Raw genomic sequence first — 12,710 nt, 5'->3', positions numbered from 1 at the left:
GTTCTTGTTAGCAGAGTAGACTACCAGCCCAGAGCAAATTGCTGTGCTGCCTTATCCAAATATGATGGAATGTTTGGCCAGTCCCTGGCTATGACGCTCAGCCTACGCTGTCCCAGAAGGGGATCTGAGTTCATCAGTATTGCCAGCGCTGGTTCGGGGCCTTGTTATCAGTCCCCACAAGTGGATGGCAACCTCCTGCTGAATCCTGCTCTCCACAGAAAGGCCACCCCGGGGTTTGATCCCAAAGCACAACATTCCCCTCTAAAATGAAACTGTTACAAAATGCCACCAGAGACGCTCCCATCACAAATCCCCCTAGCCCTGATGGACAGAATTACACTGTATTAACCACAAACTCCACTTACATGCAGGGAACAAACAAATGAAATAAAACTATTGTATTTAGCAACAGTGTTGGTGTTTATTTTTCTGTTTTGAATCACAGTAGAAACAAAACAGACCCTCTCTTATAAAGGTAGTCCCAGGGCATATAAAATAGAAAAGTCTCATGTATATATTTCATACCAGTCTTGTTTTTAAAAATAATAATAATCTGAGAAGAGTATATGAGGGGTATAGTAGCCTTGAGGGGGCAGCTGTATTTTGTATTCACACTTCTGCCCCACAACTAAACTGGAGTGGGTGTTCTTTTTACAATAAAAGGTAAGGGGTGCTGGTTGCCTCCTCTTTCCCCAATTTACCTCTTTCCACTCTTGTCACGTCAGGCATTTGCCCTGGTTCCAATACCAACCATGAGCTAAACAGGCAGAAAATGTTTCACGTGACAGAGCACAGTGAGTTAAAGCAAGTAATATATCAGCCCTCCTTGGCCCCAGCTTTAGTCATGAATGGGGTAGGCCTGTGAATAAACAAACATGGGTGCCCTCTGTTATATCTAGGTTGGTCCTGACATGTTTCTCCATGCTCCCAATCTCATTGAGGTAGCCATAAAATTAAAAACAAGTCCTCACAGTGTTCTTACTAGCTCTGAAGCAGCAGGCACTATTATTTGTCAGGTATAATTGTACGCAAGATTGTAAGAGACAGCAGCATTAACTTTCAGCTTTCACCAGAAAACGTGTGAAAAGTAAAGGATATGAGCATTTGACCCAAACACTTCCTATAATAGGCTGTTCTGATTTTAACAAGCAGAAGCACAACCTTCTAGGGATAACTGCATACTGTTATGTTTCACATTGAGACTAGATAGGTATGGAAGTTCTACCCCTTGCTGGTTTGTTTAAAGGGGAAATGCCCATTCAGTGCCCTTTACTGTAGCCAGGCATTAATCCTATGGCTGCTTTTAAACCACACCCTTGAAAATGCCTCTTGCTGTTAAAGGCTATGAAAATAGAATATTTTGAGTTCCTGCAAAAACACAGCTCCTGGGGGCACTGAAACACTTCCATTTGCCACTTAAGGGCTAAGAGCCATTTCTGAAACTGTCTTGTGGAAAGCCTAGTTCTGGCACCCTTGTGCAATAATGTTCTGGAGTGGAAAAGGACTACTGGTCTTCTTGACTTGTGCATTCAGGGTCAGGTTTGTTGCCTATATTGAAGGATTTAGCCATCGCCTCTTTCAGTTCTGCACTTCTCTGTTTGTCGATGATCTCCATCTCTCGTACCTTCTGCAAAAAGCAGGGGAAGGGGAGGCAGTGAGAATTCCAGACACTTTCATCACAAAATCACATGCAATCACAGCCTGAGATTTACTCCCACCCCTGTTGCATTTTTTTTAAAGGATCTTCATGTCTTTCATATACCTGTCCGTCAAATCTTTCCCCACCTTCTCAAAATACATTATGGCCAGTTATCAGACTAGAACAGTAATGCTCAGTACTATACATGACAATGTCCAAACCAGAAGAGGCCACATACCTGTGATATTTCAGTGAGGATGATCCCTCGGTACAATCTGCCTTGTCCCAGGGCCTCCATTTCTTCCAGAAACCTCTTTCGATCTTGAACTTCATTAACCACTGAGCATTTTATGGGGGGGGGGGAAGGGGGAGAGAAAATGAAACAATATGGAATGAGGGAGCCTGAAGGCAGGAACACATAAGTACTCCCGGAACTCTGACTCATCCAATTTCCTAATTACTATACATATTGTATTCATTTTTAGTATGCTCTTTAAACTTGGAAAGGATCATTGCTGTGTTGGAAAGAAAGCTTGATGACTGAATTGGTTTATTTACATGTATGAAAAGGAAGTCTTCCCACAGTGCCTAATTAATTTGTCGAATATGCCTGCAATATAAAAGTGGCGGTCAGAGCCTTAGGTAACTTTGAAATGGGACTGAGCAATTTTATGGCTATCAACTTGCTGGAGTTCAATATACATCAACCCCAGGCAGCATGGCTCAAGGGCCAGGGAAGATGGGTTTGGTGCCCTCCAGATGTTTTGGGCTAGTTGCTGTGGTTGGAGGGCAACAAGTACAGGCCAGCAGTTGCTTGCCAGAATGTTAGATTGGATGGCCCTTATGCTGATCCAGCAGGAATCTTTCATCAGAGCATTTATATTCTGCCCTTTTAGTGTTGATACACCACACAGGGCTGCCTTAATATACATTAAAAATACAATCTTATTAGAAAATGGTATAAAACAATTACTAAATAGACATGGTAAACAATTACAAATAATGTAAAAATACTGTCCTAAAAATTTAAAATAACATTTTGTTTCCTTTCTATTTTATTTTTATTTATAAAAGTATTTAATTGTATACCATCCTCTCACCAATCATCAGGGCAGTGTACAGCCCTGTTTATGAATGACTTTTGCCTGATCACTACCAATCAACATATTTGAATGGAGAGGAAAATACGCATAGCTTTTCCAACTTGCATGTATGTACATCACCTACTCAGCATGTTTTCCAAATCAAATATGAAAATATTCCCCCACACCATTGGCAGATGCTTTTCAGAATGAGCTCATCTCAAGGTTTTTGATGCCACAGATGTCACTGGCACGGTGAAGGCGTTCCCATGCACATGGGATGCACCTCTGGGGCCCCGAAACTAATGGGGGTCTGCAGTGTGAATTCCCTTTACACAGTGGACACAAGCCCACAATACATGTGCTGTTTCTGTTGTCGCAGGAGTCCATTTAATTAGGCAAACTAGGCTGCCTGCCTAGTCTGCTTGTATATTTGGACAGCTTTACCAAGTCAGGTCTGCATTGTATGTGCTCAGACACGGATCTAGCCCTTGTAACTCATACCCATCTTAAAGGTGAAGGGACCCCTGACATGGCCGACTCTGGGGTTGCGGCTCTCATCTCGCGTTATTGGCCGAGGGAGCCGGCGTACAGCTTCCAGGTCATGTGGCCAGCATGACTAAGCCGCTTCTGGTGAACCAGAGCAGCACACGGAAACACCATTTACCTTCCCGCTATAGCGGTACCTATTTATCTACTTGCACTTTGATGTGCTTTCGAACTGCTAGGCAGGAGCTGGGACCGAGCAACGGGAGCTCACCCCGTCGCAGGGATTCGAACCGCCGACGTTCTGATCAGCAAGCCCTAGGCTCTGTGGTTTAACCTACAGCGCCACCTGCGTCCCAGGTATTAATATGTATTAATCTTAAATATGTATTAATCTTGCATCAGACTGCTGTAGTGCCATCATGGGGAGCAGAAGGCACCACTGACCAAAGTCATGTTTATGGGGTGGAATTTTCCCTGCACTCTATAGTTCCTACTTAGTGAGGTAACCTTATATGACAAGACACAATAAGGGAGATTCCTTAATTTAGGGCTCTCCCTGAATCCAATAATACAACCCTTACTTTCCTCTGACCAATTCCTATACTTCAGAATGGGAGAGCAGCCTCCCCACCATGCATAGAACACCAGATCATTGCTTTCAACCAAGGCAATCCATTGTACATACATTCTTCAAACCGGTCTGGTTCTGGGACCTTCTCTTCTACCTTGACTGGCTCTTTCTTCGGCTTTTTTTCAACTTTGTCCTTTCCCCTTGCAAAAATGTTTTGGAGTCTTTCCTTCTCCTTCTCCAGGTCTCCTACAAATGCCAAAGCAAGCAGATGATGTACAACATGTGGAAGAAGTGCTTTCTTCTATTGCAAGCTCTTTAGGCAGTTTCTGTGCTAGATATACAGAACTCCTACAAAGGTGTCTGCATAGGAGATTTATCAAAATCGCACCACAGACCTTAGGCTGCAGATGCCGTGCATCCTGAAAATGACAAATATTTTGAGTAGAAGTTCTGACACAAATCAATCAGCACTTAATGTGAAACAACCTGAAAACAGCAAGGTATGGCAGGCACCAAAACTGGTAAGAGGAGGGCAGAGGTTACAACACAATCCATTCATATTTACTTGGCAGTAAGTCCCACTGTGTTCAACAGGGCTTGCTCCCAGGTAAACATGCATAAGTCTTGTAGCCTTAGTACCGGTAATGGAAACTAGATTCTATTAAGCTTTTCAGAGGAGAGGTGTGAAAACTGATTTAACACCTGGAAAATTTCAGTGTGTGGTCTAAAAATTCTGCTGAGCTTTCACAAACAGGAACTTTCATAAATGTTACTGCAAAGAAATCTTGTGAGCTACCGCACTGCAGTGGCTAGGAGCTGGAAGCCAGAAATTTCCCAGTTCAGATCCTGCCCTCAGCCATAAACTTATTGGTGGCCCTAGGCAAGTCGCTTATCCATCAGCTTCAGCACAAACACACCCACCCATTGCACATGGAAGGACTGTTAATGCTGACCTGACAGGGCTGTTGTGAAGAGTACTAAACCCAGTTTACATTCTGAAGTGCTACATAAATGCAAAATGTCACAGTTACTTAACTCCCATTTCAAAATTAGCCTCATTTGCAAAGGTCTGCTTCCTTACGGGTGGCCTGGGGCCTGAATTTCTCCCGGATGTATGCATCGCCTGCCCGGCACATCTCAGCAGGCCGGAGACGAGGTCTTCCATATGGACTGATGGACAAAAAAGCCTTTGGTGGTGAGACAGGCGTGGGAAGCTCTGCTTCTTTGCTGGATGTTGGGTTGCATTTCTCAGGAAGGGAGTCACCTCCTAAGGAAGGAAGGAAAGACCAATAGTGGAAGATCAAGGAAGCAGATCTTGTGACTTCCTGATAGAAGTAAGTGAATGTAATCCTGACAGAGGCTTCAAAGGTATACCTGGTAAAAACCAAACATTTCAAGAGCGCAGATTTGAACCAAAGGCCTAACACAGCCAAGCAGATGCACAGTGCTCTACTCACAACCTCTCAGCAGAGGCTCTGGCAATTGGTTTGGCTGCAAATGCATGGTGCAGCATGGTAGATCACATTTAACATTCAGAATCTTTTGATTCTCAGCTTTTAATAAAAACTACCCAAATCTAGTTTTACAAATCTAGTTTTACAGTATATGCAGTGACCAGAACAATAAAACAGCCTTTATTATGTCTCTACAGAGAGAGCTGGCTAGAACTAGTATCTGTTAGGGAACCATCCATGACTCATTTCCACTTACATTCTGTTTAACTGCTTGAGTCAATGCTAATTTCCTTTCCAAAGGGATGACTTGTTTGTTTGTAAATGGCTAACATGAATGTGACTAAACCGTATTTGGACTTTGTGAACTAGTAACAACCAACAACACAGCAGCAATGCTAAGTGTAACAGCAAGGCTGAATTTAGACATAACTCACGCTTTATGCAGTTTGTGAGATGACGTTGCTGGAAGTTGGTGAGTTTGGATTCTTGCATCATCACTGAAAAACAGAAGCTATTTGTAAATATCATGGCCTGAAAATTCCTAAGACATCATCACCTTCACAGGATTAGTTTTAACATAAACAGCAGTTATGCAGGAAGAGCAATGGTCCTACAGATTCTTAAAAGATCTTAGGCAAGGTGTTTTTTGTGTGTGTTTATTTAAAGTATATACAGGAAAATAACTACTTAAATCTCCAAAAGTGTGATTCGCCATCAGCTCCCACTGATCTCAATAAGTGGAATTCTTGGGTGAAATGGTGATGACGACTTGAACTTTTCAAGAGACACCCAAATGGAATAATTGATTCTCCCCATATTTCTAAAAAAGAATACAAATATTTTAAATACCTTCTGAAACACAGAAATCCAAAGGAAAGAGACACTTTTATGAGTTTGTACTGGATCTTTCATTTTAAAAGTATTATTCAGAAAGGCCATTAGACAGAAGCTTTTTTTTTTAACACAAAATTTCAGATCAGCTTAGAATCCATTTCCATTAAAACTTCAGTGGACAGCGGCAGTGAGAGAAACGCAATCTTTGCCGACATGGAGCTAATTGCAGAGCATGGCAAATGGGACATGTGCACTCGTCCCCATGTGTTGGGAGCTTGGGCAGCTTGTGGTAGTGTGCCAGACGCTGCTTCCACTACATCATGGCAGGTGTGGAAATCCTTCCTGACTTGACCTAGGTTTTTTTCTGTAGTCATCGTTTATGAAAGTGGTTGTGAAACTAGGCCTTTACTTTATAATCCCAGTTTGCACTTTCAACACCATTAAAAATTAGTTGTATTATGATGTAATATATATTATTTGCTTTGTGATCTTAAGTGTAGACTTGCATAAATCAGAAGTGTGAGAAGCCCACAAATTAGATAACTCTGAAATGCAAGTCTATTTTCTTGTTGTTGTTTAGTCGTTTAGTCGTGTCCGACTCTTCGTGACCCCATGGACCATAGCACGCCAGGCACTCCTGTCTTGCACTGCCTCCCGCAATTTGGTCAAACTCATGTTCGTAGCTTCGAGAACACTGTCCAACCATCTTGTCCTCTGTCGTCCCCTTCTCCTAGTGCCCTCCATCTTTCCCAACATCAGGGTCTTTTCCAAGGATTCTTCTCTTCTCATGAGGTGGCCAAAGTATTGGAGCCTCAGCTTCACGATCTGTCCTTCCAGGGAGCACTCAGGGCTGATTTCCTTAAGAATGGATAGGTTTGATCTTCTTGCAGTCCATGGGACTCTCAAGAGTCTCCTCCAGCACCATAATTCAAAAGCATCAATTCTTCGGCGATCAGCCTTCTTTATGGTCCAGCTCTCACTTCCATACATCACTACTGGGGAAACCATAGCTTTAACTATACGGACCTTTGTCGGCAAGGTGATGTCTCTGCTTTTGAAGATGCTGTCTAGGTTTGTCATTGCTTTTCTCCCAAGAAGCAGGCGTCTTTTAATTTCGTGACTGCTGTCACCATCTGCAGTGATCAAGGAGCCCAAGAAAGTAAAATCTCTCACTGCCTCCATTTCTTCCCCTTCTATTTGCCAGGAGGTGATGGGACCAGTGGCCATGATCTTGGTTTTTTTGATGTTGAGCTTCAGACCATATTTTGCGCTCTCCTCTTTCACCCTCATTAAAAGGTTCTTTAATTCCTCCTCACTTTCTGCCATCAAGGTTGTGTCATCTGCATATCTGAGGTTGTTGATATTTCTTCCGGCAATCTTAATTCCGGCTTGGGATTCATCTAGTCCAGCCTTTCGCATGATGAATTCTGCATATAAGTTAAATAAGCAGGGAGACAATATACAACCTTGTCGTACTCCTTTCCCAATTTTGAACCACTCAGTTGTTCCATATCCAGTTCTAACTGTAGCTTCTTGTCCCACATAGAGATTTCTCAGGAGACAGATGAGGTGATCAGGCACTCCCATTTCTTTAAGAACTTGCCATAGTTTGCTGTGGTCGACACAGTCAAAGGCTTTTGCATAGTCAATGAAGCAGAAGTAGACGTTTTTCTGGAACTCTCTAGCTTTCTCCATAATCCAGCGCATGTTTGCTATTTGGTCTCTGGTTCCTCTGCCCTTTCGAAATCCAGCTTGCACTTCTGGGAGTTCTCGGTCCACATACTGCCTAAGCCTGCCTTGTAGAATTTTAAGCATAACCTTGCTAGCGTGTGACATGAGCGCAATTGTGCGGTAGTTGGAGCATTCTTTGGCACTGCCCTTCTTTGGAATTGGGATGTAGACTGATCTTCTCCAATCCTCTGGCCATTGCTGAGTTTTCCAAACTTGCTGGCATATTGGGTGTAGCACCTTAACAGCATCATCTTTTAAAATTTTAAATAGTTCAGCTGGAATATCATCACTTCCACTGGCCTTGTTATTAGCAGTGCTTTCTAAGGCCCATTTGACTTCACTCTCCAAGATGTCTGGCTCAAGGTCAGCAACCACACTACCTGGGGTGTACGAAACCTCCATGTCTTTCTGGTATAATTCCTCTGTGTATTCTCGCCACCTCTTCTTGATGTCTTCTGCTTCTGTTAGGTACTTACCACTTTTGTCCTTGATTATGGTAATCTTTGTACGAAATGTTCCTTTCATATCTCCAATTTTCTTGAACAGATCTCTGGTTTTCCCCATTCTATTGTTTTCCTCTATTTCTTTGCATTGCTCATTTAAGAAGACCCTCTTGTCTCTCCTTGCTGTTTTTTGGAAATCTGCATTCAGTTTCCTGTATCTTTCCCTATCTCCCTTGCATTTTGCTTGCCTCCTCTCCTCCGCTATTTGTAAGGCCTCGTTGGATAGCCATTTTGCTTTCTTGCATTTCCTTTTCCTTGGGATGGTTTTCGTTGCTGCCTCCTGTATAATGTTACGAGCCTCCATCCATAGTTCTTCAGGCACTCTGTCCACCAAATCTAAATCCTTAAACCTGTTCCTCACTTCCACTGTGTATTCATAAGGGATTTGATTTAGATTGTATCTTACTGGCCCAGTGGTTTTTCCTACTTTCTTCAGTTTAAGCTGGAATTTTGCTATAAGAAGCTGATGATCTGAGTTACAGTCAGCTCCAGGTCTTGTTTTTGCTGATTGTATAGAGCTTCTCCATCTTTGGCTGCAGAGAATATAATCAATCTGATTTCGATGCTGCCCATTTGGTGATATCCATGTGTAGAGTCGTCTCTTGTGTTGTTGGAAGAGAGTGTTTGTGATGACCAGCTTGTTCTCTTGACAGAACTCTATTAGCCTTTGCCCTGCTTCATTTTGAACTCCAAGGCCAAACTTGCCAGTTGTTCCTTTTATCTCTTGATTCCCTACTTTAGCATTCCAATCCCCTGTAATGAGAAGAACATCCTTCTTTGGTGTCATTTCTAGAAGGTGTTGTAGGTCTTCATAGAATTGGTCAATTTCACTTTCTTCAGCTCCGGTAGTTGGTGCATAAACTTGGATTACTGTGATGTTAAAAGGTCTGCCTTGGATTCGTATCGAGATCATTCTGTCATTTTTGAGATTGCATCCCATTACAGCTTTTGCCACTCTTTTGTTGACTATGAGGGCCACTCCATTTCTACTACGGGATTCTTGCCCACAGTAGTAGATATGATAGTCATCCGAACTGAATTCGCCCATTCCCTTCCATTTTAGTTCACTGATGCCCAGGATGTCGATATTTATTCTTGTCATCTCATTTTTGACCACATCCAGCTTACCTCCATTCATGGTTCTTACATTCCAGGTTCCTATGCAATATTTTTCTTTACAGCATCGGACTTTCCTTTCGCTTCCAGGCATATCCGCAACTGAGCATCCTTTCGGCTTTGGCCCAGCCGCTTCATCAGCTCTGAATCTACTTGTACTTGTCCTCCGCTCTTCCTCAGTAGCATGTTGGACGCCTTCCGACCTGAGGGGCTCATCTTCCAGCGTCATAACTTTTATATGCCTGTTGTCTTTGTCCATGGAGTTTTCTTGGCAGGGTTACTGGAGTGGCTTGCCAGTTCCTTCTCCAGGTGGATCACGTTTAGTCAAAACTCTCCACTATGACCTGTCCATCTTGGGTGGCCCTGCATGACATAGCTCATAGCTTCTCTGAGTTATTCAAGCCCCTTCGCCACGACAAGGCATTGATCCATGAAGGGGATCTATTTTCTTGCACTTATACAATAAAACTCCTGCCATATGGATGGGCTCAAGGAAAACCTGTAGCATGGTGGTAGTATGCATGATGTCAGCCCCTTGTTTATCCACAAAGGCTGGGGAAGACTCCTGTTTGAAACCCTGCAGAGCAGTTGCCCTTCAGCATAGAACAGTGGTGGGGAATCTGTGGCCCTCCACATGCTGTTGGGCTCCAATTCCAATCAGGCCCAACCAGCATTGACAATAAACAGGAATGGTGGGAGTTCAGTAACATCTGGAGAGCCCCAGATTCCCACCTTGCATGCAATCTTTGTAGACAATACTGAATAAAATGACTCAATGATCTGACCTGGTAGAAAGCACCTTTCAGTGTTCATGTAACTGCAGAGACTTTGCTGTATATGCACTTGCTGTTGCCCGAGGTGCAGACAGGCTGCAAAAGAGGGGCAATGGGTGCTAGATGGACTGCAGATTGTGATAGTGAATGTGGATCTACAATCTCAAGGACCTCTGTGCGTGGGAATGCAAAGAAGATTATACAGGGCAGCATGGCCAAATGATCTGGTGCATGAAGCAGGGTACAAAGTTGCTGGGCAAGGTCTACGAAAGCTCAGTCTTGTTCTAATATCTGCTTAACGGCCTTAATTACCTTTCAACAGTTTCTGTGTTTCCTGGCTATATTCGGTTACAATGGGAACATGCCAGAAGCCAGAGCCTTTTGCCACAGCAGGTGTGGTCCTGTCTCGGGCAGCCATTGCAGCACCTTTAAAAGAAAGATAAAGAAATGCATTTTCTGCATTGGTTAGAACTACACCTCTAAGACATATTCCATCACCAAATATAGTTTTACAAATAAACGTTGGTCAACATCAACAAATTTTACCCTTTCACCGTGCTGTCAGGTACTACTGAAAAAAAGATGTGGAGTGAAAATTATACTTTGAGAAGTTACAAGTACAATGGTTTAAATGCATTCCGGATTTGATTGCCTTATATGCAGTCCAGTCCTATGCATATTTACTGGGTACTGGTTGCTAATGTGCTTCCAGGCCATATTCATGGTGCTGGTTTTAACCTTGAAAACCCTTTGTATTCCATCATTGAAGGGGATGGGAACCTCAGTTGGCAGAAGCATATTTTTTACAGCATTTTCTCTCATCCTCAATAATTATCTCAGACCTGAAAAGCTGCAAATCTTTGGCTGCCTTTAGAAAGATATGAGGCTTTCTAACGGCTTTTGGTATGGGTGGACAGGAGGCAAATTACAAAAAGCAGCTGATGCTGTTACAGTTCCATTTTTTTAGAACTGTGTTTGAGATGCTATTTTAAATATTAATTTGTTGTATGTCTCTCTTACGAATAAAAATACACAAAAACTCAGAAATCAGCCTTTCAGACTTTCAGTGGGGCTTAGAACCAAGTAAGATCTAAAGGGCTGTCACATGGAAGATTGAGAAAACTTGTTTTCTCCTGCTCTGGGGGGTAGGACTCAAGCCAATGGATTCAAGTTACAAACTGAGATATGAAAGCTAGCTAAATAGCACCTTAAACCTAGGTTATAGGCACTGCAATGGAGTGTCTAGACACATTTTTTAATAACAAGAATACAAAGCTGAAAATGAGTGAACCACAGCTAAAATATTATGCTCATTTTTCACATGGTTTAGTCCTCATCTGAAGACTGCAAAAAACAAAGTCATACTTTCCCTGCCCCCCCCCCTAATATTCTTATGAGGGTCCTTTCTCCAGTTTTCAGAAAGTGGCTGGAAGTGAGGAGGCAGAAAAAAGCCCCCCCCTTTTCTTCCAGCAGTTGCAATTTTAATCTGAAATCTAAGGCTCAGTACTGCTCTCAGAGCTCAGAAACTGTTCACATTAATGAAATTCCGTGTCGCAAAACACGCCTAGAAAAACAGGAGTTTTGAACGCTGATTCCGACTAAACATCAGGAAGAACATTATGACAGTAAGAGCTGTTCAACAGTGGAATGAACTCCCTCAGAAGGTGGTGAACTCTCTTTCATTGATGCTTTTTAAGCAGGGGTTGGATACCCACCTGTCATGTGATGGAGGGCTGAACTAGCTGGTTCTTTGGTCTCTCCAGCTCTATGATTCTAGGAAACCAAATATTTCAGGTATTATTGCAACATATGAGTTTCTCATGCTGAGGCTGTATACACACCATATATTTAAAGCCGACATGCCCCTCCCCCCAATACTGGGAACTGTAGTTTGTTCATGGTGCTGGAACTGCAGCTCAGTGATGGCTAAACTACAGTTGTCCTGATTTGGGGGGCGGGGCTCAGCCAGATTTTCTCACAAGACCAATTTAAAGATAAAGACATCTTTATTATTTTATTTTATTAAATTTGTATACCGCCCTTCATCCGTAGATCTCAGGGCAGTTCACTGTATAAAAATACAAGATAAAAACACGTTTCATAAGCAGTAAAATACAAACAAAGCAGCAATCCCATAAAGGAACACACAGCCCCTCGTGCATGTTGCTGCAATTAATCCGTGTGCATTTCTTATTCCTGACTGGTTCCAGGGGGGATTTTGGCATCGCACGTGACGCCACGGAGCAGTTTGTTGCCTCGCAAACAACGGGGGGGACAATCTTCTTTTCTCCCCATCCGCCTTACATATACTGTGGTCGCCCCAATCCCACCCTGTTACCTTTAAAAGAAAAAAGTTCCCTCATAGGATCTTAATTGTTCCCTTCATTTGTAAGGGTAAGACGAATACCTCACATCCTCCTCCTCCTCCTCTTGCCCGAGCTGGCGGCTCCCGTCACCATAGCAACCACCTCCGGCGACCACTTCCGGTGACGTCAGCTGCGACCCGGAAAGACATGCG

General features: G+C 43.0%; 1 protein-coding gene across 4 annotated transcripts; it reads right to left on the bottom strand.

Moving 5' to 3' along the window:
• Positions 1–235: 235 nt before the first annotated feature.
• On the bottom strand, positions 236–12,709 carry C10H22orf23 (chromosome 10 C22orf23 homolog). 4 transcript variants are annotated; one of them, XM_060279845.1, is made up of 8 exons: positions 12,531–12,709; positions 11,908–11,965; positions 10,505–10,618; positions 5,670–5,732; positions 4,863–5,048; positions 3,896–4,027; positions 1,878–1,978; positions 236–1,627 (listed from the first exon to the last, which is right to left on the bottom strand). In XM_060279845.1, the coding sequence occupies exons 2-8, from the start codon at positions 11,912–11,914 to the stop codon at positions 1,505–1,507; spliced, it is 726 nt and encodes a 241-aa protein (XP_060135828.1). In that variant the 5' UTR covers positions 11,915–11,965; positions 12,531–12,709; the 3' UTR covers positions 236–1,504. The 4 variants fall into 4 exon arrangements, with proteins under 4 accessions (XP_060135828.1, XP_060135827.1, XP_034983039.2 ...); XM_060279844.1 differs by having other exon boundaries at positions 12,600–12,709; XM_035127148.2 differs by lacking the exon at positions 11,908–11,965.
• Position 12,710: the final 1 nt, after the last annotated feature.

Source organism: Zootoca vivipara, chromosome 10 (genome assembly GCF_963506605.1).
Source record: "Zootoca vivipara chromosome 10, rZooViv1.1, whole genome shotgun sequence".
Lineage (NCBI taxonomy): Eukaryota > Metazoa > Chordata > Lepidosauria > Squamata > Lacertidae > Zootoca > Zootoca vivipara.
Note: the sequence above shows the minus strand (reverse complement) of the source record. Positions and strands in the feature narration are given on the sequence as shown.

Excerpts from the sequence above, each read along its gene's own strand:
- C10H22orf23 (XM_035127148.2), bottom strand. The coding sequence starts at position 12,555 with ATGAGGGAACTTTTTTCTTTTAAAG. Across the intron at positions 5,733-10,504 it reads AACACAGAAACTGTTGAAAG|TGATGATGCAAGAATCCAAA; the intron begins GTAATTAAGGCC and ends TCTGTTTTTCAG. Across the intron at positions 4,028-4,862 it reads ATTCAGGCCCCAGGCCACCC|GAGACCTGGAGAAGGAGAAG; the intron begins GTAAGGAAGCAG and ends TGGCATTTGTAG.